General features: G+C 41.1%; 2 protein-coding genes across 3 annotated transcripts in view; one reads left to right on the top strand and one right to left on the bottom strand.

The window, feature by feature from the left end:
- Positions 1-8,670, top strand: part of LOC147431359 (uncharacterized) — a 44,667-nt gene extending 35,997 nt beyond the window's left edge. The window contains exon 2 of one of the 2 annotated variants that reach the window (XM_086493960.1): positions 8,337-8,670. In XM_086493960.1, coding sequence (XP_086350086.1) covers positions 8,337-8,390 — 54 coding nt within the window. In that variant the 3' untranslated portion in view covers positions 8,391-8,670. Of the gene's footprint in view, positions 1-8,322 lie in introns of both variants that reach the window. The other variant, XM_086493962.1, reaches the window with a different exon arrangement.
- A 13,147-nt stretch (positions 8,671-21,817) lies between these two features.
- Positions 21,818-25,283, bottom strand: LOC147431360 (serine/threonine-protein kinase AFC3-like). Its single transcript, XM_086493963.1, has 11 exons — positions 25,056-25,283; positions 24,511-24,700; positions 24,221-24,401; positions 24,084-24,135; positions 23,851-23,965; positions 23,628-23,719; positions 23,367-23,514; positions 23,202-23,266; positions 22,989-23,086; positions 22,520-22,625; positions 21,818-22,436 (listed from the first exon to the last, which is right to left on the bottom strand). The coding sequence occupies exons 1-11, from the start codon at positions 25,188-25,190 to the stop codon at positions 22,299-22,301; spliced, it is 1,320 nt and encodes a 439-aa protein (XP_086350089.1). The 5' UTR covers positions 25,191-25,283; the 3' UTR covers positions 21,818-22,298.
- Between the last annotated feature and the right edge of the window lie 613 nt (positions 25,284-25,896).

Below are 25,896 nucleotides of genomic sequence, written 5' to 3' on the forward strand. Positions count from 1 at the left end.
GGGTTGGCATGAGGCAAGACCCTCGTTCCTAGGGTTTCTCGGGGTCAGAATCTCGAGTGTTTCGAAGTTTTGCTACAATTCCTTATCAAGAAAGCTACAAATTTCAGTTGTGTCAATTCCTTATGATCATGAGCTTGATGATATGAAGGGACAATATGCCACTAATGAAGATTTTGCAAGAACCTAGTAACAGTTGCAAGATGGACAACGCCATGAGCACTATCTCCTTAGGGATGGTTTTATGATGATGCATGGCAGACTATGTGTCACTAGGCCATTGCGACATAAAGTTATGGTAGAAAGTAATGTCCCACCGTACGCAGGGCATTGTGGTATAGATGCGACAGTGAATGCGGTTGAGACATTCTTTTATTGGCCTACTTTGAGGAGAGATGTGGATGCCTTCGTGCAAGCATGTGTGATTTGCCAAAAGGTCAAGTTTGACAGGCAAAAGGCACCAGGGTTGTTACAACCACTGTATATTCCAAATAAGCCATGAGAAAGTATTGCTATGGATTTTATCTTTGATCTTCCAAGAACGTCGACAGGCGAATGATGGTATATTTACCATTAGCAAATTCAACAAACATGCCCAAAATTTGTTAAGATGGTAGGATTGTTCATGTACAATGTGTTTAAGCATCATGATATGCCACAGTCTATTGTTAGTGATTGTGATCCTCGTATGAAGAGCCTGTTTTGGAGAGGCTTGTTTGAAAACATGGGCACTATGCCCAAGTTTTCCTTATCATTTCATCCACAAATTGATGGACAATCAAAAGAGGCTAATTTTACTATCTTAGATCTGCTTAAATGCTATGTCTCTGATAATAAAGGCAAGTTGGAACAGTATTTACCCATGCTTGAGTATGCATACAACAATACGGTGCATTCGTCAACAGGCAAGGCACCTTTTGAAATTGTTGAGAGCGGCAAAAAGGTTCCTCCCTCTTTGCACACAAAGGACGAGATCTTTGAAGCAGACTGATATGTAGAGAACATGGATGGGGTCTATTAGAAAATCATTGGGTTCTTTTGTGGTTTGAAAAGGCAAGGTTAAAGAAGATGAAGGGCAAGGAAAGGTTGTTTCCTAAGCTCAACATGCGTTACTATGGGCCTTTTCAAGTACTTAATAAGATCAGTGATGTTGCTTATAGGTTGAAATTGCCTTAGGCGAAATTGCCTGACACTTGGAAGATTCAGAACGCATTTCATGTGCGTCTTCGAAGACCCATGGGGGGCGTTGTGCGAGAAGAAATGCCAGATGAAGATCAACCAGAATTTGAGGAACTTGATGAGATCTTGGTACCTGGCACATAAGGAAAGAAAAGTTAAAGGACAAGTTGCAAGACGATATTTGGTGAAGCTCAAGAACTATCTACCTATGGATGCAAAGAGGATGGAAGAGAATGAACTTTTGGAGTCACCAAATGAATTGCAGCTTTACCTTGAATCCTTTGGGTTACAACCTACGTATACCCCAACTCAACGTGTTCAAAAGAGGGGTAATGATGAAGCTAGCACATCATATGTACATACGGATTTAGTGCAATAGAAGTGTGCATTGTTCAACAAGTGTCAAAGGTACAATGCTCACTTTTATGATAGCTGGAAATGACAAAAGTATGAAGGTTTCATTAAGTCAGTTGTATCTATATTTCATGACCTTTCTTGTGGATACTTGTGATAATATGTCACGTGACACGTCCAACCTTATGTGTCCGTGGACAAGCTACAGCATGACAAAAGGGTTCAGTTCAGTCAAGTCAGTCTAGAATAGGAAGTGATTTGGCACCTTTGTGAGTCTGGTCGCAGACTGTGCATGTCCAGACACTTAGAGTAGATGCATATCCTCTGGTTGCACATAGCATGATCATCAGATTTCCATCAGAACCCATCAGGAGCATTTTTATAGGGCATAGACCTATTTTTCCTATTTTTGACATTTTTCACTTATTAATTTTAAGCGAGTTTTGTTGGAAACTGGGTAGGGAAAATTCCATAAGTTTGTATATATAGAAACCTAGCGCTAGCACTTTCTGGCAGAAGAGGCAGCTGGAGCACTTGCTCAACGGGCCCCTTCTCAGCAAGACCCCACAGACAGCAGGCCTAGCGTTTTCTGCATCAGCATTGACCTAGCGTTTTGCTCCCAAATCAGCCAGCGTTTTTGCATTGCAGCAGCCTGCGACAGTACGACCTCAGATCAGCCCCAGCGTTAGCAGTTTCCCCCGCAGATAGCAGATCAGCCCTAGCATTTTTGGAGCAGCAGGACATTCAGCATTTTGCAATTCCATCGCGACAGATTCAGCCCTAGAACCAGCGTTTTCAGCTTTCAACAGTCAGTTACCACAAAAGAAGTCCCGAACCTCGCAGATCTCGCCTTCCCGCAGCAGATCCCGTAAAGTTTATAGATTCAGCCTGCATCGTCGTCATCGACATCGTCGCCGACATAGAGTCAGAATTGAGTAGATAAAGATTTGCAGATTTCAGCCCTTAGCATTCTCAGATTTCAGCCCGTCTCGTCGTCGTCCTCATCGTCGACAAGTCCAAGCATTGTAGAGATTTGTGCAATCATAAGTAGATTGCTCTCGCCATAGAGAGTGGGGCCTTCGCAGGAGGGTTTGACAACATTCTGGTGTCGTATTCTTCTCTCTCTATCTCTCAGTCTGAGCACCTTCATTCACAGTGTTTATCCACTTTGTTTGTGTCCATTGCACACTCTCACTAAAGGAATGGAAGGCTCTCCCTTCCGTAAGTAAAAGGAACCTTGAGCACAGTTCGGAGCACTCATCTTGAGCAAAGTTCAACATTCACTTCTGTTGCACCTTACATAATAAAAGGGTGCTAATCACACGAAATCATCTATGACATGTATATTTGGCATGCAATCGAGGAAGTTTGCGATTTCAAGACGGGGGGTATGTCAGAAGGCTGTGACAACCACTAACCTTAGTTGTTGGTTTCTTTTCCTTGATTTTTAATTAAAAATTTTATTTAATTTTTTGGGATCTCCTTGAAGTCACAAATGGTCGAATGTTGTATGGCTAGTGTGAAACGGCAGACGGTGGAGAGTTTCACCCGCAACAATAAAGGCAAAGTCGCCACGAGTTGATCGGGCTAGTCGGCATTGAAATTCAAGGAGTAAAAGTATGTCTAGGCTCAGCTCAAAGTCATTTAGGCCATACGTAACACTTTATAAGTTGGTGGGTAGTTAATTTCCGGTACTAGGAAATTAACTCAAAAGAGCAAATGGGACACTTGGAAGCACCATATCAAATTTGCCAGACTCATCGGCTAAGAGGGGCCGCCCAAATCAATTTGGGGCTGCTGGGGGACTGCCTTCTCTCTCATTGTGATTATACAGTGTGTGTGTGTGTGTGGTGGGTGTAGGTTTCACAACTTTAATGGAAAGCTTGCCTCAGAAATGTGATGCCCACCTCAAGGGCTATTCATCTATATGTACAATTGTGTGGGTTCATGCACGATCGCCGAGGCAAGAGCCTTTTGCACATGTACTGGATTAGCTAGCGGCTAAGCCCCCGTAGGTACAGGTTGTTTGGAGAGATTTCACGGGAGAAATCTCGTCCAAATCAAAGGGCAAGTAGCCCTACAAGTGCAGGAGCTTGAGGGCTTGCTACGGATGCGACCGGCACGCGAAGTGGAGTCTAAAACAGTAAATTACAGCCTGCTGTGTATTTTTGCACGTTTACGGTTTTGACCCTTTTTGATCCCTAATACCCCCAAGAGCTTCGGGGAAGCTAGGGGATCGTTGTACAGGTGTTCTAGTGTATTTTCGGGGCAGAAAACAGAGAATTCAGCGTGCTGTAATTTCTTGCCAGGTTTGGGAAAGTGCTCTAATGCGCCAAGAAAGTCACTTATGTCATGGGATTTTTTCTGTGAAGCCGCCTACTGTAGTTATGCTATCGAAATTGGACTAGAAAATGTCATTTTCAGCCCAGAAAAATTGGGACAACTCGTAAGAATTTGCAGATTTTCTTCAAAGCTTAATTGGATAAAGAAATACCGAAAGAGGTACCAACCTTTGGGGCCATTGTGGTGTCACTATCTACTTGGGAGTACTCTAGCTGCCAAGCCGTGGTTTGTTTGAAGTGTTGAATTCCAGTCATACGTTTCTTTACGTTTCTTCTTGAAGTTCCTTTGTGTCGTAAAGTTAAACAGTATAAAGATCGGGTGAAAGCTAAAGTCTACCACTCTTTACTACCACCCTTTAGCATGTCTACGGACTGGTTTCAATGTCCTCTGGATTGTACGAGTATTTGGTGATGTCTTTTGGTCTCACAAATGCTCCTACAACGTGCAATAGGATGATGGACAAGATTTTAGAGAGTATAGGTCATTTGTGGGCAACTTTTTTTTATGACAACTTTGTGTTCTTGAGTGAAGAAGATCATAGACACCTCTTGCAGGTTTTGCGGCACTACGACGGCATAGATTGGTGGTAAACAAGAGAAAGAACGAGTTTTTCCTACTAGAGATACACTTTTTGGGACACATCATCTCAACAAAAGGTGTATAGATGGACCTAGCCAAGATAGAAACCATTCGAGATTGGCGAGATTTAAAGAATGTACATGAAATTTAAAGCTTTTTGGGTCTATGCTCTTACTGTAGGCAATTCATTGAGAAATTTGTGGGGATTGCTTCTCCATTGCATCTCCCAACTCAGAAAGGGGTTTCCATTTGCTTGGGAACTTTGCATTGTTCAGCACTTTCAAGGAAAAATTGAGAAGTGCTCTTGTTTCGATCTTACCAGATTCGTAGAAACAATTTGTATACTGTGATGCCATATTATTGCTTATGAGAGCCAAATGTTCTAGACGAGACATGGTTGCACAGATTTACGAGAAAGAGTTGGCAGCAATGATCCATGCTCTAACTCGGTGGAGACACTTCTTGCTTGGAGTAGACTTCATAGTGTTTACTGTCACGAGACTGTGTGTTACAGACTTGGGTACCCTAAACCGAGCAAGACACACGAGAGAATCACTAAAAATACTTCACAATTTCATCACACTTTTAAAATAGAGTTGACACGGCCCGGTGTAGTTTCGTGCCTAGAGGTATTGGCCCCAAAATCTGGCGCTTCTTTTGGTATTTCGTTTTATATTAATGCTTGAGCAAAGTTACAACTCCCGCTAACTGAGGGAAAGAGGGGCCTTGGGTTCTTATTTAAAGGCCCTTGGCCTCAAAATCAAAAGCAAGTACATGAAAAGCTGCAAACTCTAAAGCACTGGGCCAAAAAGCAACCAGCGTGGATTGTAGAAATCTGTACAACCTGCCACATGACATGTCAGCGAAAAACAGGGAGGTTTCGTATTGTTGCCACGTCAGCGTGTCAGTGCAATCTGCGGAAATTTGTATTGTTGTCCGCCATGTCATCAGCTTTTGCAGCTTTTGTCCCGAGCTGCCACTTCATCAATTTGTGACATACCCCCCTCATGAAAGAGTTGTAATTGTCCTCGATTACACCTACAAAATCAGGCACTAAGCCATAAACGAGGTCAGTAGACATTGACTCGTACTGACGCACTAGACGACACAAATTTAGTACTTGCACAAAGACGACAGTCACTGCACATTCACATCACATTCAAATCATATCACATAGAACCCATCCAGATCTAGGACCATGATTCATGGCAACGTATTTACCAATCGCATTTAGATCCACACCGGACCTCACCAGTTCATCAATCACACACTGAGTTCATATTGAACAGAGTGTTTCAATCATTCAGTCTAGTCATCTTATCGCTATGTAGCCATCTCATCCCTTGGGAACTCTTGATACGCTGACCGTCATATCAGTCATCATTATCGTTCAAAATTCATGATTCTATCTCGAATCGTGATCGGGTTTATTCTGGAGCCGTCATTGCTCCAATTGCATTGATATGCAAATTTGTCATCATCTCATTCTCGATTGCACCTGTTACCTGTACACAAATAGCAGGAGCTTCCAAAACCCATTAATTTCATTACATAAATTAGAGTCATCTTCGGGAATTCCTATTTCAAAAATTTTCATTCATAAAGTCATAAACCAAAAATAATGTCTACACATCAGTATCTGTGCTGAAGCGAGTATCTCCTCGCCCAATTCTGTTTCAGTCGGTTAGTCGTTCTCATTCTTGTGCCTTTTTGGAGCACCGCACAAATACATGTCCTTGTTCCCCATAGTCAAAACACTTTCTCGTCTTCTTTCTGTTCCTTTGTTAGTCGGGGACGTGTATCTTTCTTTCTTCTGCTTCTTTCATTATTTGTCGAATCTTGTTCGGTCCTTAGTATCAAAGATTGATATGTTGGATAAGTCGTTACCTGAATGCATAGAAAACCCTTGCTTAGCATGTCTCATCAGTTGTTGCATAGACTTAGATTTCTGTAATAAATAGTAGTTTTGTATCTCTTTGGGAAGTCCACAATAAAATCGCTCAATTTGCTGCTTAAAACTGATCTTTTAAAAAGATGAGGCAAGGAGAAAAACATCCCAAAATCTCTCACAATAAGTATCCAAAGTATGCGCCTTGGCCATCCGAAGATGATTCCAAGCGGTAATCACGTCACATTCGTACTCTTAAGTGAGCTATGTGGAAATAAAAGGTCTCTTGAATTTTAACCACTTTGTTGGTGCTTCTTTTCATAACAGAAGAGTGGACCACCATGTTCGTGCATTTTCTTTCAAATAAGATGTTGCCCTTCTAATCTTGGAGTGCTCTGAGTAGGGCCCTCCAGAAAAAGCTATGTCAAACTGTTGAATAAAAATGAGGGCCTCCTGCGTATCTCGAAAACTTGAAAAGGTATCAAATTTTATTGTCTGTTCACCGTCCTTGAATTCTTTGGTCTTCTTGCTCTTATCTTCGAGATAGTCGTATTGATTGGCTCTATGAAAGTGCTTCCTCTTTGAATAAAACATATGGTCATCAGAGTCCGAGATCTCAGAAGAGGATGAGTCCTCCTCAGAACTATCAGAAAATTTCCGGGGTCTTTGGTGGGATCTGCCTTTCTCAACCTTCTTCTTGTTCTTTCCATGTCTTTGGTTCTTCTGTCGTTTCTTACCCTCTCCGTCCTCATCACTAGAATCAGAAAAGGAAGAGCTGTGGGAACTGTTAGAAGAGGACGAGGATGAACTGGACACACCCTCGAAGCGTACATGCTTTTTGGTTTTTCGTGCATTTGCAAAAGAAGATTGTCGACCCAAATAACCGAGGTAATCTGTTCCCTTGCTGGGTCTCTTTGGAGGCTTCGTGGTCTTCAATATTTGGTTGACTTGTCATTCAATCACATCATCAAGTTCATCTTCAATGTACATTCGCGGGGTAGGTGGTTTCTTCAGTGCAGACTGTAATGGCGAATCGATGGCTCTACGTCATGGGGAATGCACCTCATGAATCCGGTGGTGGATCAAAAATTTCGCGTACTAGGGATCCTTTGAATACTAGAGCATCTGCTTAGCACAAGCATCAACCTACTGTTGACGTTGCATCTCCATTTGTTCATACTTTGTAGGCCGTGGAGGCCTGTACTCTTGTTCAGATTGTCCATTTGAATTTTTCGTACGTTCACACAATCCGGAATTGTCGGGGGGTTCCTTTGATTATAGAGGGATTCGTCATTTGAATCCATGTGTGTCGCGGTAAAAGGATCGGATTTTTCAGTAGAAGAGAAATCGGTTGAGCTCTGATACCACTGTTACAGACTTAAACACCCCAAGTCGGAAATCGGGCACAATACACGAGAGAATCATTTAAAATACTTCACAATTTCATCACTCTTTTAAAACAGAGTCGACACGGCCTGACGTAGTTCTGTGTACAGAGGTATTGGCCCCAAAATCTGGCGCCCCTTTCGGTATTTCTTTTTATATTAATGCTTGAACAAAGTTACAACTCTCACGGGCCCTCTCTGCTCAGAAGCTCGCCAGCTCACTAAGGGGAAAAGGGGCCTTGGGTTCTTATTTAATGCCCCTTGGCCTTAAACTCAAAAGCAAGTACATGAAAAGCTGCAAACTCAAAAGCACTAGGCCAAAAAGCAACCAGCGTGGATCGCGGAAATCTGTACAGCTTGCTACGCCAGCTTGTCAGCACAATCTGTGGAATCCATGCAGCCTGCTACGCCAGCTTGTCAGCACAATCTGTGGAAATCCATACTGCTATCCGCCACGTCATCAGCTTCTGTCCCTAGCTGCCACGTCATCAGTTTGTGACAATGTGACAAACACTAACTTTATTTGTTGGTTTCTTTCCCTTGATTTTTATTTTATTTTATTTTTGGGACCCTCTTTTCGAAATCACAAATGCCCAGACATTGCATGGCAGGTGAGAAACAACCAATGGGCGAGAGCTTCACCCACAGGAGTCAAGGTCAGGTAGCCACAAGATGGTTGGACCGATTGGGACTGAAATGTGACTCGTAAAGAGTCAGGAAAGAAGAATGTGGTGGTTGATACGTTGTCTCGAAAGCCGGTTCATGAGAGTTGGCATGGTGGTTAGTGTGCCATACTGGCTCAAGAAATACTTCTCTCAATGGTGGACAACCCTCCTTGAGGTACACTGAGTTACAAAATTCCTTGAGGTCTTTTCGCCTCTTAATTATATATGTAGCGGTACAATTCCAAGTTTATATGTGGAATCAGCCGTGGGCTTTTTTCAAGCGCAACATGCTAGTCGCCATTTTTTTGACACTACAGTTTTACATACGCTCACCACACCCACGTGAGTGCCCAGCATGCAGGAGCTCTAAGAACATCAGAGACCCACACTTAGGCTGCATTCAGACTACTCAAGAGCATCAAGCACCTTTTTCACTCAGTATTCAAGAAGAGGATGCCGAAGTGCAGTGCATGGTTCACACACCATAGCAAAACGAGCGGTAGACTTGTTCAAAAAAGCATAGGGTGTCAGGTTCTCTCACTACCTCATTGGTTGAGAAGGGCGTCTTCCAGCCATGGGCGTGTACACTCCTGCACTCACTTGGGCACCAGTAAGCATGCCAGCCCGGACCATGGGCAGCAAGGACGTGCGCAGTCTGAAAGGCGTCTCCTTTGGTAGGTTCAGCTCTCCGAAAAGCTTACGCGCAGGGGCAGTCTGAACGCTGCCTTAAGTCACACTCACTCAAATTTTGAGCCACAACTGACATGTAGTTCTTACTATTAATTTCTCGAGAACGAAGCACGTTTGTTTCCTTCTCTATCAGCTTTTGTTTTAATCTTGCTACTATGTACATAGAACGACGGTAATGTTTTAACATATTATGTTTTATCCACTTAATTATGTTTATTCTCTATCCATATATATTATTTTGTTTTCTTTTTCAGATTAATCAATTTACATTGCAAAAGTTCCTTCTTTCAATATTTCTCTTTGAGATGCGAAGTTAAAAGAGTGACTACCTCTTGAAAACATTCAATGGCATATTTTCTTTCACTAATTTGACCAAGAAGACATCACCACATGCTTTTGATAACCTCTTCACGAGGTATTCAACACCCTTCAATACCTCTTCACGAGGTATTCAACACCCTTCAATTTTCGGACACGTTGTTGAGAGAGAGAGAGAGCTTAAAGAGATTTTGTTTTTTTTAAAGAGAATTTTTGCTTGTCTTGTGGGTGATCTGGTGATATCTATTGTGCACTTCTCTTGGAAGAAGTGCTTTTGATGTTGTTGTTTGTAAGGCAAGGATCAAGTTGAGAGTTTGGGACTATTTCAAGTTGCCCCATCGAAGAAGAATGTTTAGATGGCAGCCATCTATGCGTGGTCAAAACAATCAAGAAGCGTCGAGCAAGTTTCTAGAGAGTAGTAAAAGTGAAGGATTGTTGAGGCCATCTTTTTGCACGAGAAGCAAGGGTCAATTTCAATCATTTCAACCATGGATCTCCTCTTAAGCACCTTGTGTCAACTAGAGACCTGGCCATGTAAAGATCAGTGAGACAAGACGTGTAGTTCTTGCTGCTAAGCAATGCTTGTGGATACCTTTCTAGCAACATAGGCACATATGAGCAGGGTTGATTTTATGATTTTTTTGGGATCTTAGTGTAATTTTCATAGGGTAGCTCACATTTTCATCCATTTAAAATGGGCATTATACCCCGGAACGGGTAAAATGCTTGTCAAAAAGCAACACTGGATATAAAGGGGTGAAGACGTGGGAAAAAAAGGGCCTAGTTACATGCACAATGAAGGAGGAATTACATTTTTCAATTGTTTATTTTCCTCTCCCATCTTGATATTTGCTTTTGTCTGGACCTTGCTTTTATGTACACAAGACCTTTTTATCACTGTATTCTATTTCCTCTGTATTTATCTTATTATGTGTGTTATTTTTGCTTTCAAAGGAGACATCACCACATGCTTTTGATAGCTCTTTTGAATTTACAACATTTACATTCGACACTTGTTGATATTTATGCATAACATTAAATAAAATGGTACTACAATAAACTAGTATTGTGCAGTTTTGTCTGAAGTAGTGCTTCTAATGTTATTGATTATTAATGTATGCATCTTATAAATTAGAATAATTGTTTGTTAGTAAAGCAAGGATCAAGTGGAGGCCTAAGAACTAATGTTGTGGTCACCCAATGCATAGTTATCAATAATATTTTACTATTGCAACTTTGCCAAAAATTGGCATAGTTATGAAAGCCTTTGCATAGTTGCACGTAAGACAAATATGAAGTGCGCTTGTGACCATGCATGAGGCATGGTGATTTCAAAAAGTAATTGATAACTATGCATTGTGTGACCACTATCTAAGCAGCATGAATAGAACAAGCCTTTTCGCACAAAGATTGAGAGTTGTAAAGACATTAGAACATTTCACATCATTTATGTAAAGATCCTTAAAAATTTCTCAACATGCTTTGAATACCCAAAGATAAAAGAACTCTCAACTATGATAATCTATGCAAGTTTTTTTAGCAAATGTATAAGAAGATTGACACTATGCTAAAGTAGCCTTCTCATTTTTATCTTTGCAAAAGCTACTATAAATTTTTTTCTTGCAAAGAGATGTCAAAAGTGATAGGGAGCTAGAGTACGGAAGTTGATAATGCACACCAAGAAAGATGTTACAAATAATCGAAAGAGAGTTGCAATCTTGGGAAGAGCAAAATTGGGATAGGAAACCTTGTTCAAGGAAGGAGATTTTGGGGTTATGGAAAAAGAGGTTGTAGATGTAGAAGGAGATTGCAATTATGTAGAAAGAGGTTGTTGATCTAGAAGGAGATGTTGGAGCTATGGAGAAAGAGGTTGTGGATTCGGAAGGAGAGGTTGTAAATCAGGAAGGAGAGATTGTAGCTATGGACAAAGTGGTTGCAAATCTAGAAGAGGAAAAAGGGTAACAAAGCCATGCTTAGCTCAAGAAAAAGGATTTGTTTTCATAGTTGTTGTTTTTTTATTCTTATCAGATGTATAGCTAGTGTTTTTGACAACGGTGTGTATAGATGAAACGACATTTAACAGAAGCATCTATCACATTTTAGGAGAAAAGGTAAGAAGGAAAGAAAGTAACAGTTTACTTTTCTCCTACGTCGTGTGTGGATGTGTTAGCAAAAAAGAAGGAATCCTCTTGATGCGCTAGAGAGAGAGAGAGAGATAACACTTTGGTGCCCTCATATGCTGCATTTTGTTCTATCAACTATTGAAACATGCCTGGCATCAAAGCACTTCAAGAGGCTAATTCTTGAACCTAATACCATGCTCCTATAATAATTGAGAGGATCTCGAGACATGGCATTATATAAAGGAACATGGAAGGCATATTTTGTGGTGTGGGTTCAAATGCAAGAGACAGATGCATCTAGGGAGAATTGTCAACATACAAGTCAATGTCAGTGCATATAGAGGAAGCACAATTGCAACACTTTAGTGGAGCTCATGTTTTTGAGAACGAGTTGCTCCTCCATAATTACTTTAGTGTCCCTCTTGCTCGGCAAACAATCTCCTTCTCCAACCATTATTTATTCTCCAATCTTGTCATCTTCGTCTTGCACACCACACTCATTATTATTGTCTCATCCTCTTCTACTCCAATCTTATCTTGATTGCCTTTACCAACAAGGATGGGTCTAAAAAGCTATTGCTTTTGCTTTGAGTACATATATGACCTAATGTGACGTTTGTGTGTCATTCAATAGGCTATGGGCTTGCAAGCCGAGGAATTTGACACTTTATGTACGTCTTTCAACTCAATATAGACCAATACATCTCATATATATGATGTGGTAGATTTTGAAAGCCTTGGAAAGCGAGATTAAATGCGTGTGGTGCAAGCGAGTTGAAAATGAGAATGTAAGTGCCAAAGCATCATTTGTTAAAATCTCCAAGTTGTTTATGGGTGGATCCAAATGGATTCATCTTGAAAAGGTTATATTTTGAATGGATCATATGTTGTTCTACATTGCATGCCATGGAATGATAAGACCTATGGATTTCAAAAGCCACTCTCAAATCCCCACCTCACAAAGGAAGAACAAGGAGAAAGTCACGGTTCTCACTCACGAATCCATAAAGCTACAAACTCTTGCTCTTTGGAAAATGTCAAGTTTCAACCTTGGAGCACGATATCTCTAACTTAAAGATTCACAATTTGGCGCCTTTCTCTCTCTCTCTCTCTCTCTTCCCCCCCCCCCCCCCCCGAAAGACGATGCTTGGCCCTAGGCTTAAATACATCCTCTTCCTCTAAACCCCTCCCTCTCTTACTTCTCAACTCACATTACAACTTATCCAGAATTCTCAACCTTAAGTTCTTCTTTAAAGACCTTAAATCCTCCCTCTCTCCTTTTAAGGAGCCCAACCCCCTTTGGAAACCACCTCTAATAAATCCCTCTTTTAGCCAAATTTTTTCCACTAATCAGCATCACTTTAACCTTGTCCTTGGTGCTTGCAATTTTCCCATCTCAAAGTGACCTAGTTTTGTCATTGAAGCTTTATCTAGCCTCTCCTTGGACCCTTCAATAATCATAAAACTTGCAGACAAAAACCTTGGTGTAGTAATCCTACCATTGGATTGGTATGAGAAAGATGTCCTCTCACATCTCAATGACCGCTCTTTCCTTAACTTTCCTTTTGCCTTCTTAGCTTCCCTTCTTACCTCTATCACTCTTCGTTGCTCAGCTCTTCCCTCTAGTGAGCGGAACTTTATCCTCTTCCCTCTTAATAAACCCCTTAAACCCTACTTTATCCCTAAACTCCATAAGCCATCCATCGTCTCTCGACGACCTATATGTTCCTATAAGGGTTACCTCTTTGAAAAAGCTTCTATTTGACTCCATTTGGAACTCTACCCAATCCTCCTTGGCCAAAAGCAACACGTTCAAAATTCCCTAACCCTCATCCAAAACTTGGACAAACTTTGCGTTCCATCTAACATCCTCCTTTTTCACGTTTGACGTAGAAGCCTTATACCCTAGCATCCCAATTAATCAAGGCCTCATTGCTCTCAACTCTTTCATCTCTAACTTTTTTGACCCACACAAGTCCCATTTTGTTCTCGTCCTTGCCTCCCTTATCTTATCTCATCATTACAGTATCTTTAAAGGAAAATTATGGAAACAAACCAAAGGCACTGCCATGAGCTCAAACTTTGTCATGGTATATGAATGTCTCTTCCTCTGCCACTTGGAAGCCTCTTGCCCCCTCTTGCTTAACCCTAACTTTCTTTACTTCAAGCGTTATGTGGATGATGCTATTGGACTATGGAAGGGATCCCTCATAACCCTTACCCTTCTCTTAAACTCTTACGGTGAATCTCTTCAAGAGTACATCAAAATCTCTTAAACCATCTCCTCTACTCGTTCCATTATGCTTGACATTGAATTTGCTCGCTTCACTACATCTAGCCTCTTGGACTCCCATTGCTTTCAAAAACCATTGAATGCCGACAACTATATCCCTTGGATCTCCAGGCACCCAACACATCAGAAAGTCGCCTTCATCATGTCAGAGCTGAAAAGTTATATTATTAGGGAATAGGTCTTGAAGGGATACCTCTATCTCCGCAACCTCTTCTACTTATGCCTTTGGGCTAAGGGCTACCCACCTAGCTTCCTCCTAAAAGTTTTTGGCAAGGTCTCTTACCTCAATCGAACCTCTCTTCTCCTACCCTCGCACAAAATAACAAAAATCCACCCACCGTGTTCAAAAATCCCCTTCACACCTACCACTAAAAAATTACTATCCTCTCAATGTATTAGCAATCCCATTTCTAAAGCTTGCCAACTCGATGCTTACCTTTCCCACCTCCCTAGACCAACTATTTATTGAACTATTAGGGCCCAACATCCACAGCCTTTTGGTGCATAGTTTGCACCCCCCTTGATTCAACTTTTTTACCCCACACGCTTTCTCTTTGTAACCTCCCACGCCACCCCCAAACCCCTCTTTTTTGTAAATCTATCCTACACAATCTTTTCTTTAAAATTTCAGTTTACTGAGATGCTCCCATTTTTAATTCTAGCATCATACCATCTAGAGCTCAATATTTGGAGAAACTTTTTCTCCCTCCTCTTGAATTATCCATTGGACACTTCTTTACACCTTTACCAGAACATTATTGAGCTTGCTTTTAACCTCTCATTTTTCTTTATTTCCATGATGACACTTCTCCCTCACCTAAAGTTGCCTCCCCTCCCCCCTTATTCACAATCCTACCCCAACCTCTCATTCCCAAAAATTGTAGTCTAGAACCTTGTTTTTAGCTTACATCCACACCTAACTCACCTTAACTCCTCTCCCTATACCCTGGTACTTGGCCTTTAATACCACTCCTCCCAAAAAATGATGTCCCCTAAGAAATGGTTAACCCTAAAAAAGAATTTTCCAAGCACCCTTTATAAACTCCTACCTCCTCCTCTCATACAAACACAATTCACTAACACCATCATTGATGAGCTTAGAAGAGCGAAACGCGTTTGGTGGTACTCTCCCTTTTGTAACACCATTTTTGGATTACCCCTTATTTTTGTCACCTATCATTTTGCTAATGTTACAGAGTTGTTTCACACGCTTGGATACTTGTTATTTTTTGGCATAGGCTTATAACTATTACTCTCCCGAGCTGTTGGCATGTGATGTGGTCACTTGGCTTTTAACAGAAGGTTCTAGTCCAACTTGCCAAGATAGACTCTTGGGAAGCAAGTCTTTGCCTTTGATCAAGTGTCTTATGATAATAGAAATGATAATCTTAGTTTCCAGTGAACTGGGGGTGCACAATTTACTTATGATTATCCCTAGTTTACCCTTGATTCACCCCTGAGATTCAATCGTTCGGTGCATCCACATATTGCAACACCTATGGACCCCCTTAAGAACCTCATATTAACCATAAACCTTGCCATGTGGATATTGGTGAGACAAGACGTAAGATTTGATCAATATTATGCAATATTTTGATTGAACACACGTATATGTTTTCTTATGTAGGTGGTTTTTTGGTTAGTCTACATATGGTAGGAGAGAGAGAGGGGGGGGGGGGGGGGCAACAAAGATCCTTCATTAAAAATTTCTCAACATGCTTTGAACACCCAAAGATAAAAGCACTCTCAACTATGATAATCTATGCAAGTTTTTTTAGCAAATGTATAAGAAGAGTGCATGACACTATGCTAAAGTAGCCTTAGCATCTTTATCGTCGCAAAAGGTACCAAATTTTATTTTCTTTCAAAGAGATGTCAAAAAAGTGATAGGGAGCTAGAGTAGGGAAGTTGATATTGCACATCAAGAAAGATGTTACAAAAATCGAAAGAGACTTGCAATCTTGGGAAGAGAGCAAAATTGGGATAGGAAACCATGTTCAAGGAAGGAGATTTTGGGGCTATGGAGAAAGAGGTTGCAGGTGTATAAGGAGATTGTAGTTATGGCGAAAGAGGTTGTTCATCTAGAAGGAGACGTTGGAGCTATGGAGAAAGAGGTTGCGAATCCGGAAGGAGAGGTTGTAAATCTGGAACGAGAGATTGTAGCTATGGACAAAGAGGTTGCAAATCTAGAAGAGGAAAAAGGGTTGCAAAGCCATGCTCAGCCCAAGAAAAAGGATTTGTTTTCATAATTGTTGTTTTTTCTTCTTATCAAATGTATAGATACTTTTTTTGAACGGCGCGCATAGATGAAACGTCATTTAACAGAAACATCTATCACGCCGTAGGAGAAAAGGTAAGAAGGAAATAAAGTATTAGTTTACTTTTCTCCTATAGCACGTGTGGATGTATCAGCAAAGAAAGGAATCCTCTTCGCGCTAGAGAGAGAGAGAGAGAGAGAGAGAGAGAGAGAGAGAGAGAGAGAGAGAGAGAGAGAGAGAACACCTTGGTGCCCTCATATGATGCACTTTGTTCTATCGACTATTGAAACATACCTTGGCATCAAAGCACTGCAAAAGGCTAATCTTGAACCTAATACCATGCTTCTATAATAATTGATAGGATTTGAAGACATGGCATTATATAAAGGAACATGCACGGCATATTTTGTGGTGTGGGTTCAAATGCAAGAGACACATGCATCTAGGGAGATTTGTCGACAAACAAATCAATGTTAGTGCATGTGGTGAAAGAGGAAGCACAATTGCTCTAGCACTTTAGCGGAGCTCATGTTTTTGAGAACGAGTTGCTCCTCCATAATTACTATAGTGTCATTCTTGCTCGGCAAACAATATCCTTCTCCAACCATTATTTATTCTCTAGTCCTATTATCTTTGTCTTGCACCACACTCTCATTATTGTTGTCTCATCCTCTCCTCCTCCAGTCCTATTATCTCGCTATTATCTTTGTCTTGCACCACACTCCCATTATTGTTTCTCATCCTCCCCTTCCACCTAACATCCTCCTTTCACTTACGTGCTCTAGTAGCTCATCCTCTTGACATGCTTGGATCCAAAGACATATCAGCCCCATCATCTTGGAGCTTCTCTCTCTCTCTCTCTCTCTCTCTCTCTCTCTCTCTCTCTCTCTCTCTCTCTCTCTCTCACACATTTTACATGGCTATAAATTTGAGTGTGATTGCCTTTACCGACAAGGATGGGTCTAGAAAGCTATTGCTTTTGCTTTGATGAATAAATCTAAGGATTTGCACATATGTGACCTAATGTGACGTTTGTGTGTCATTCAATAGGTGATGGGCCTGCAAGCTGAGGAATTTGACACTTTATGTACATCTTTCAACTCAATATATACCAATACATCTCATATATATGATGTGGTAGATTTTGAAAGCCTTGGCAAGTGAGATTAAATGCGTGTGGCACAAGCAAGTTGAAAATGAGAATGCAAGTGCCAAAGCATCATTTGTAAAATTTCCAAGTTGTTTCTAGGTGGATCCAAATGGATTCTTGGAAAAGTTTTATTTTGAATGGATCACATGTTGTTATACATAGCATGCAATGGAATGGAAAGAACTTTGTCAAGAGTTTTCAGAGTGGATGCAAATGCCGTCCATGGAAGAAGCTACTCAAGCCATGTTAAGACAATTTACTTTATCTTCAACGCGCAAAAACCATTGAAGAATAAGTGTAGCTTGGTATGGGATTGATGGGCACCAACTTGAGAAGCATAATAGAAAAAAGATAGAAAAGCGACATGAATTCTTCTCTTTTGTTGCTGACATTTTTGGATTTCATGCTTCGAATTGCCAAAGGAATGGAGCATCTTTATGCCATGCACGTTGATCTTGAGAATAATTTTAAAGTGCAATCCATTGCCACATTTACAGAGGATGTAGATGTTTATAATTTCTATATGGTCTATTTTGAAACATAGTAAATAAGTTGGATATGTGCATGGAAGGTTGTTCAATAGGGAGAGACTTGCATTGCTTGTTGCAAAGATCCGTTCAATGTATCTTGCAAGATAAACATAGAGATGTCGGACTCGATATCCAGAAGAGCCAGACTTTCTACTCAAATCTTGGGCATGCTTAGATACTTAAAGGGTGTTCTACTCACAAGTGTTGATCCTATGTTGTTGTCTTGGAAATATATGTGATGGCAGCAACACCATGCTATCCGATTATGCTTTGGAGTTGTGATTCATCTTTTCAATATCTTGGCCAAACACGATAAAAAAAAGTGAAGCACATCCTGGTATTATATACATACTAGTGACTCACTTTTTACCGCGTTTGAACAAGATATTGGCAAGGTAAAATTAAAGCTTCATGTGATTGTTGAGACATGTGCAACTAGGTAGCATTTGTGGCTACCATCACATGGGGTTGCCAAGACTACAACACCATAGCGTATGGGGGCCTGATGTTCAATGACAAAGCCAAGGGAAGGTATATAAGTTTGACAGCTCGTGTAGGATCAATATTTGTGAGTAGAAGACACTTTCAATTGTAAGCATGCGAGTGATTTAAACAAAAGTTTCTGTCTATGTAAAGATTTGGAGGATAGCGCTCTCTCTCTCTCTCTCTCTCTCTCTCTCTCTCTCTCTCTCTCTCTCTCTCTCTCTCTCTCTCTCTCTCTCTCTCTCTCTCTTCGCGCGCAACCTAAGTCTCTCTCCATGGAAAATATTGGCAAGCAATTATCCAAACTTGCCATTGTCATCAAATGGAATATTTTAGAGTATGTATAAACACGTGTTTCCTTTGTAAAACTGGTAGTGGGTTTCCCTTCCAACTTATTCCCAAGCTTAACATGAAAAACCGTAGGGGCCCTCTAATATAATATCCCCATATGCAAGGTTGTGTGCGTAGAGCTTTGGTTTTTCGCTCGACATATCCATGCCACCTATCCGCAAGTGCAAACGGAAATCACTTAAAGACCCATTAGTTGCAGCAGTCGCCAAGATGATATTGTAGGACTTAAGATCCCCCTAGATGATGTGCATGCCATAAAGATGCTCCATTTTTGGAGCATAATATCCACAAATGTAAGAAAAAAAAAAGGAATTTTGCTTTTCTATCTTTTGTCTATTGATGTTGCCTAGATTGATATGCATCCATTCCTTCACCAACCTACACTTGTCCTTAATGGTTTTTTGTGTGCAACAAATAAGTTGAAGTAAATTTGAATGTTTGAACTTGGGTTGATTAGTTAATTCCTTAGCAAAGACATTTTCACCAATTAAAAATTAGTTACGTCGGTCATATTTCTTGGCTTTTTGCTCCACCTTATTCACAACAACGTACGACCCATAAATAATAGACTCTTTTATGATGAATCTATTTGGACCCACCCATTAACAACGTAGTAATTTAGCAAACATTGCTTTTGCATATGTATTTCCACTTTCCAAAGAAATTCCAATAAGAAAAAGTGTAGCCAAGTTTTGTTGAGCAGTTTGTATCTTTTTGAAACCTACTCCACCATAAGTATTTACCAAGAATTTCAAAACACCCACCAATCATCTTTATGAGATGTTTTGGCCATTATTGCCTTGAAAAAGGTGTGTAGAGTCTTGTTGAATACCGAGCTCGGCTTGTAGACCAAATGGCTAATGAATGGGACGCAAATACTATAGTAGACCATGAAGGTAAAAGTCCTTTGCTTTAGTGCTCAGAGCCAAAACAAGTTTTAGGACCCATCCCCAATGGTGAAGAAAATCATGTAACATAAATTTGTAGCTGTACGAAATGTCATGGAGAAGATCCAAGAGGGTTGAGGTCGTGATGCCATGGACCCAAAGCATTTGGAGAGTGTGTGGCAACAGAGCTACATTGTCATGACACACAAAAGCTACATAGAGCAATCAAGGTTTAAGAGGCTAGAAATGCCATGGAAAGTCTGCACGATTTTGTTGATTTTTGGGTAAAGGCAATCTGTATGGCATTTATAACAAAATTTTGCGGCATTGACAATCACACTAGGGAAAACGCCGCTACATCTTTGTAAAGCTCATATATGTTTCAAAGGTGCTAACTTTGGAGCACGAAGAGAAGGGCACAAGAAGTTGGAGCCCCATCTCCACTCTCTCTCTCTCTCTCTCTCTCTCTTCCGAAGAGTCCGTCAAAATCAAGCCTCCTCCAAACTTCCATGTGCTTATTGGCCTATTTTTTTAATGTGCTACATAGAATTCCAATGTTGCTTTTGCTTTAGACAGGCTCATTTGCCTTACTTTCGCTTACTTGCCATGGGATTAGTCTCAACCATATAGGCGTAACTTGTTAGAAAGAAGGTAAGAAGACCCTAAAAGGGTATAAATGAACTATTTTAAAGCAACAGTTTTGTGTGTGTTTGGCTACTTTGAAAGACACCTAGAGATGAGAGCTGCCGGATATTGGTGTCAAAACCTTTTCTATATATACCCCTCCTTTTTGTATATGAGTTATGCTATGCTATAAAGGGATTGCATTGTACATTTTTGTATATTGACTACTGAAAAGTGTGAAACTCCCTCTTTCTTTCCCCTCTCTCTCTCTCTCTCTCTCTCTCTCTCTCCCTCCCACAAGCCCAACAACTAGTATCAATGTTATAAAAAAAGACACAATATTGGAGACATTGATAATTTCTCAAGCCGCAATTCCACATAAGAGGCGAACATTCGACCGTGTGGCTAAATCTTGACAATATTTTTGAAAGCATGACTTTAGGGATTGCCTAATATGACCTTATGGAGGCTTCCCCTCTCAAATAGTGTATGATGGCCACGAGGCAAAGAAGAGAGAGCCTATCATGGCCATCTTTGATGCCTCTCCATTTAGCTTTTGTTCAACGGATATATACTATTCATTGCCTTTATGATACATATGTTTGTGGAAGTGGAATCTTATGTATAGTATTTTGATAGTGATGGTACAAAGCACATTATTTATGAGCATGAACTGTTCATATGTACTGAGGTTGTCCCTAAATGGAATTTTCACATATACCAAGGATGCATCTTACTCATGCAAAGGATACAAAGAGATTTTTCTCACTACTACAAATGACATTGCTTCACATTGGCAACTATGTTGTATGTGCTTAGGATCGAGGAAATTCATTGCATCTACAATTGGAAGACTTGGTCTTTATGAACATCATCATGGCATGCAACTTATGTATTATTTTATAGGCTTTATAAGCTAAATGTACATACGATGTATGTGGAAGACACTGCATGCGCAGTTTCTAATCTTAGAGCGGATGTTGCTTGTTCTGGCCGGCTCAACTTAAAATCTATAGTAGTCTTATATGGTTTCTACTGTCATTAGAAGCACCTGCTAGGCATGCTTGTGAGGGCTATAAAATAGGTAAAATACAACAATTTTCACATTCCAAGTTCGGTTTGGTTAAAGCTATGCAAAAATTACAATTGTGCACAATTCTTTGTACACGAGGGCTTCCACTGATGATGAAAGCCAAGGACATGTTGCAATGGCTTTCATTACACTAAGCATCACACTAAGTCCATGCCAAAGCACAAACTGAAACAGAGCTTAGCACCCCTCATCAAGACCATGGAACTTCGACCCCTCCAGTAGAACTGCTTAGTGATGCTATTCCAATCTCGTTTGTGAGTGTTAGGAGAGCCTCCGACAAACTTCCAAGGGAAACAAGGGCCCCTGTTTTTAATAACCATAACCCTACTTACACCAGGGGCTAGTGACCGTCAGTTTGACGCAAAGCTCTCTTTACCACTGCCCGGTTCATACATTTTACCCACCAATACAGTGAAAACAAACAAATTACATGGCATCAGAACTGACACTCCTGGATTGTGTGAGAAACTGCCCTTACATGAAAAGGTAAAGAAAGAAAGGCAAGCCTATTACTCAGCTGCTACTAGACCGGTACAGACCGTTCTGATAGATTGAGCACATCCCATCAACACCACCAAAAAAATTTATACACCAATGACTACTACAAAAAGGAATTGCACAAATCCCTGAATTGCAATTCATGTCAACCTTATCAATTGCAAAGAAAATACTTCTAATATACATGTGATTCATCTTTTAAAAGGAGAGTCAGTATCCCCGCCTGCTCAGCTCAAACGATCTTGTTCAAGCAATCATATCCAAATATTACAACCCACAGCAATGACAGGCCTCTATGTACACAGCTGACAGCACAAACTCCGCCCATTCTGTCCCAGCCGACAGCCCAAGCTCAACCTCCTTCGCCCCAGCCGACAGCCCAAGCTCGACCCTTTTCTGTCAAAGCCGACAACCAAACCCCCACCATGTTCTCTCTCTTTCCAGAACCCGTTAGGAGGTAACGTTGACTTTGACATTTGGCTCCTTGGAAGATGCAAGCACAGTCACAGCTTGCAAGCACAACCAAAAATGCCTGTTCATAAAAGCCAAATTCCAATCGCAGAGAATATAGCTTGCTCTGAGAGCGTCTTATCGCCATTGCGTACTATCCTCAAGACAAAGACTGAAAGAAAGGATGCTCCAATGCCTTCATTGCTGTTGGCCTCTCATAAGGGTCATACTTCAGCATGTGCTCTAAAAGGTCAACCAACGAACTTGCATACTTGTCTGTATGCTCCATCACCAGATCCTGGAAAGTAGTTGCAATTGTATTCACTGGAGTTAAATGCAATCAAAAACATCTTCACAAAAAGGCAGGGTAGCAGGACCTACTCGTAGCCGGGGTAATCTGTGCACAGCTCGGATACTCTCTCCTGATGTCGATCGATCTGGCCAGATCAGCTTTTTGCCATGTCTAAAGTAATCCTGAGCCTTCCCCCTGCACATTTCATTCTCAGAAACAAGTTAGCAAACAGAAATACTTACACAAAGTCTGTTAATCGAAACGAACACCTGCAAGCTGGCTGAATATTGACAAAAGATGGGACAGACAATAATTGCAGTATGGATCTAATCGAGTAGAAGAACTACAGTTCCTTAAATTCAGCAGCACAAGAGGTAGACAACAATTTAAGCATTAAAATCAACAGCTATTTTTTGCACTCTAAAAAGCACCTCCGCCAAGAGGTAAAAAGATACCACATTTCATCAGTGACTAACACACATGGGACCTCTCTCCTCAACCAAATGGCCTAAGCAAACAGATGACAATGAATGCTGCATACTATTTTCATGTACTTACGTTGACCTCTTGATTAAGTGAGGCGGAATTAGCCCAAGAACACGTTCCATCATGGCAAGATGTTCTAGATTTTCATGTGTTTGAAACAGAACTTCACCCTACAACATGAATTTTGAGGTTAATGATTGCAATGAGTGCATTTTGTGGTCTGCAAGGACACACAATGAATGGGTAGAGCCATGTTTTTCTTTGAAAGGGAAAGGCGAGTTGTACCGAGCAAAGTTCAACCAAAATACAACCCATGCTCCAAATATCACAGGGAGAGCTCCACCCACAACCTGGGACACAATCATTAGCTTTATGTGTATACATAGGAGATTGCGTATAGAGTTTGCCAAGAAGGCTGTATTTGCGATGCCACACAAATACCCCACTAACCTAAAATAACTTCAGGGGCTCGATAGTGCCTCGTTGAAACAACTGAAAAGCTACATTCCCTGTCATTTGTAGTGCTACCAAAATCAATAAGCTTCACTCTACTTGATTTGGGAACACGCTTCATAAGGAGCGAATGCTTTGTGGTGTTCTGTAAGCACCCAAGAGCCCAACCGAATAAGAGAGGGTAAAGCACACACACCCACATTAACTTAACACAAAGTGTGAAACTATGAACTTCCAGACTGCTCTGGAAAATGTTACCTTCCGATCAACAACCTTTGTGTACTCAGGAGACACAAGAAGGACATTCTCGGGTTTCAAATCTGTGTGAATTAAGCTCAAGCTATGCATGTCTGCAGCACCAAGAAACCCCACGCACAAAATGTGAACATGCTTGTGGGATGACCCACAATTTTTTGTTTCCCTATTAAGATGACTATTCAAAAATAAATAAACAAAAAGCAAGAAGCTGAAGTCTACACACATGCCACAGATTCCAGAAGTTGTCGACCAAAATCTCGCACAAGCTCCACGGAAAATGGGCGATAATCATTTGTCCTTAAAAAATCGAACAAGCTTGGTCCAAGCTTCTCAAAAACCTGTGATAATGGCAAGATCATTGGAAATGCCTAATAATAATACTAAGCTCCACCTTTTTAAAAAATCTAAAAAGTGGCAATCTCATTAGCCTCCTCCCAAAATTTCTTAACTACTTACAATACATATATGGTTCCTGTAATCAAACCATCTCCTGATCTGGACACAGCCTCTGAGGGCATAAAATGCATACCATTAATTAATTAAGCTTCAAGAGGCCAAAGAAATTAAAAAGATAGCAGATAAAGGGAACAGACCGTGAACCACTTCTGTCGTGCTTGCCAAGAATTCGCAAAACATCCACTTCAATCATAGCAGCTTCACGATATTTCTCAGCACTGCGAATAACCTTAATGGCTACTAACTCTTTGGCATCCCTATCCCAACATTCCAAGACCTTCCCAAAGGTGCCTTCACCCATCTTCTGAAGAATCTTGTCTGCAGCAGTATGAATCCATAAGATTTGCAGACAAAGGTTTCCCTTCTCTCTAGTCTAAGATTAGGTGTGCTCAATACAGTAAGAATGAAATGAAGCCACTCTGATTACAGCGAGAAGTTAGGTCATCTCCAAGGTTGAAGCTGTAGTGGCCATCCTTATCATCTTCAAGCCAGGGAGGTGAATCTTTACGACGAAATGCGAGTTGGTGAGCAGCCATCTTCTGACTACATGTCACATTTTGCAGGGCACCAACACAGGAAGTCTGGATGGTCTGGGGCGAGGAAGGGGCAGGGAAAACCTAAAAAGATCAAGATGTAACCATACAGAAGAGAATGAAATAGCTAAAAGAGGTAATCGAACTTAGCACAAGAGGAAGTCACCCCACAAGAACATACATCACATGCAGAAAACAACCTTATTAACATTCGTGACAGAACTTCAAGCAAAGAAGGCCACATCTTATCACAGTTTATGCACAGATAGATATGTACACTTCCAGACGAAATCACAACTATTGATAAACGACCATCCAAACAAGTTAATCTCTCTAAGCCGCTGTAACAACGACAGAAAGTTAGGGTTCGACCTTGGATCGACACAATTAGGAAATTACGGAGAAAACATCCAATGATGCAGATCTTTCACTGACTTACAGTCGAGATATGGAAATGAAGGCAAGCAGCGTCTGAGTGCGCGGCCGGACTCGGGTCATCCCATCCGAGACGACGCCGCTTGCTGGCAGGGGCTGTCGCGGAAGAGTGAGATGCAGAGATGAGATCTGTAGCCATGGCGACGATGAGGTATGAAGACGAGGGAGCACAAACTTATTCACGTCGATCTAGCCTATTGGGTCGGACCTATCATAGGGGCAGTTGCCCTTCAACCTCCAACCTAGAATCTCCCCCATAGGCCCCTCGTCACTCCTAGCGAGGTGGAATCAATGGCCCACAATAGGCGTCACGAGGCGGGTGCAATACGGGCCATCCGATCACCATTTGAACTAGGTGTGAACTAAGAGTGAACTCGGGAGGTATGTGCATCACATCAAATTTGGTGTGAACTCGATGTGAACTTAACATGAACACAGTGTGAACTAGGGAGAGTTTGCACACCACATCAAATTTGGTGTGAACTCAATGTGAACTCGGTGTGGACTAGGTGTAAACTTGTCCGCGACGCCATGATCTATAAACTTACCACACACACCTCTTTCAATGAACACGCGATAGCCTAGCGGTTAGAGTCAATTTCGTGGGGGAGAGGGTAGGCCCCCTAAAGGACCCCCAAAACTTGAAGGCCCTTCAATTTTATTGGTCCTTTGAAAATAGTAAGGAGCCCCCCATAACCACCCTTCAATGCTCATGGGTTTTCAAACGCTTGAACAATGATAGAGAAGGGCTTTAGAAAGTCACTATGCAGTGATGCACTTTTTGACCTCTTGTAGCCCACCTAGAGGGTGATATGTTAATGTGGGGGGGTGGTTTAGGTACTCCC

This window comes from Adiantum capillus-veneris, chromosome 21 (genome assembly GCF_014529385.1).
Source record: "Adiantum capillus-veneris isolate H3 chromosome 21, ASM1452938v2, whole genome shotgun sequence".
NCBI lineage: Eukaryota > Viridiplantae > Streptophyta > Polypodiopsida > Polypodiales > Pteridaceae > Adiantum > Adiantum capillus-veneris.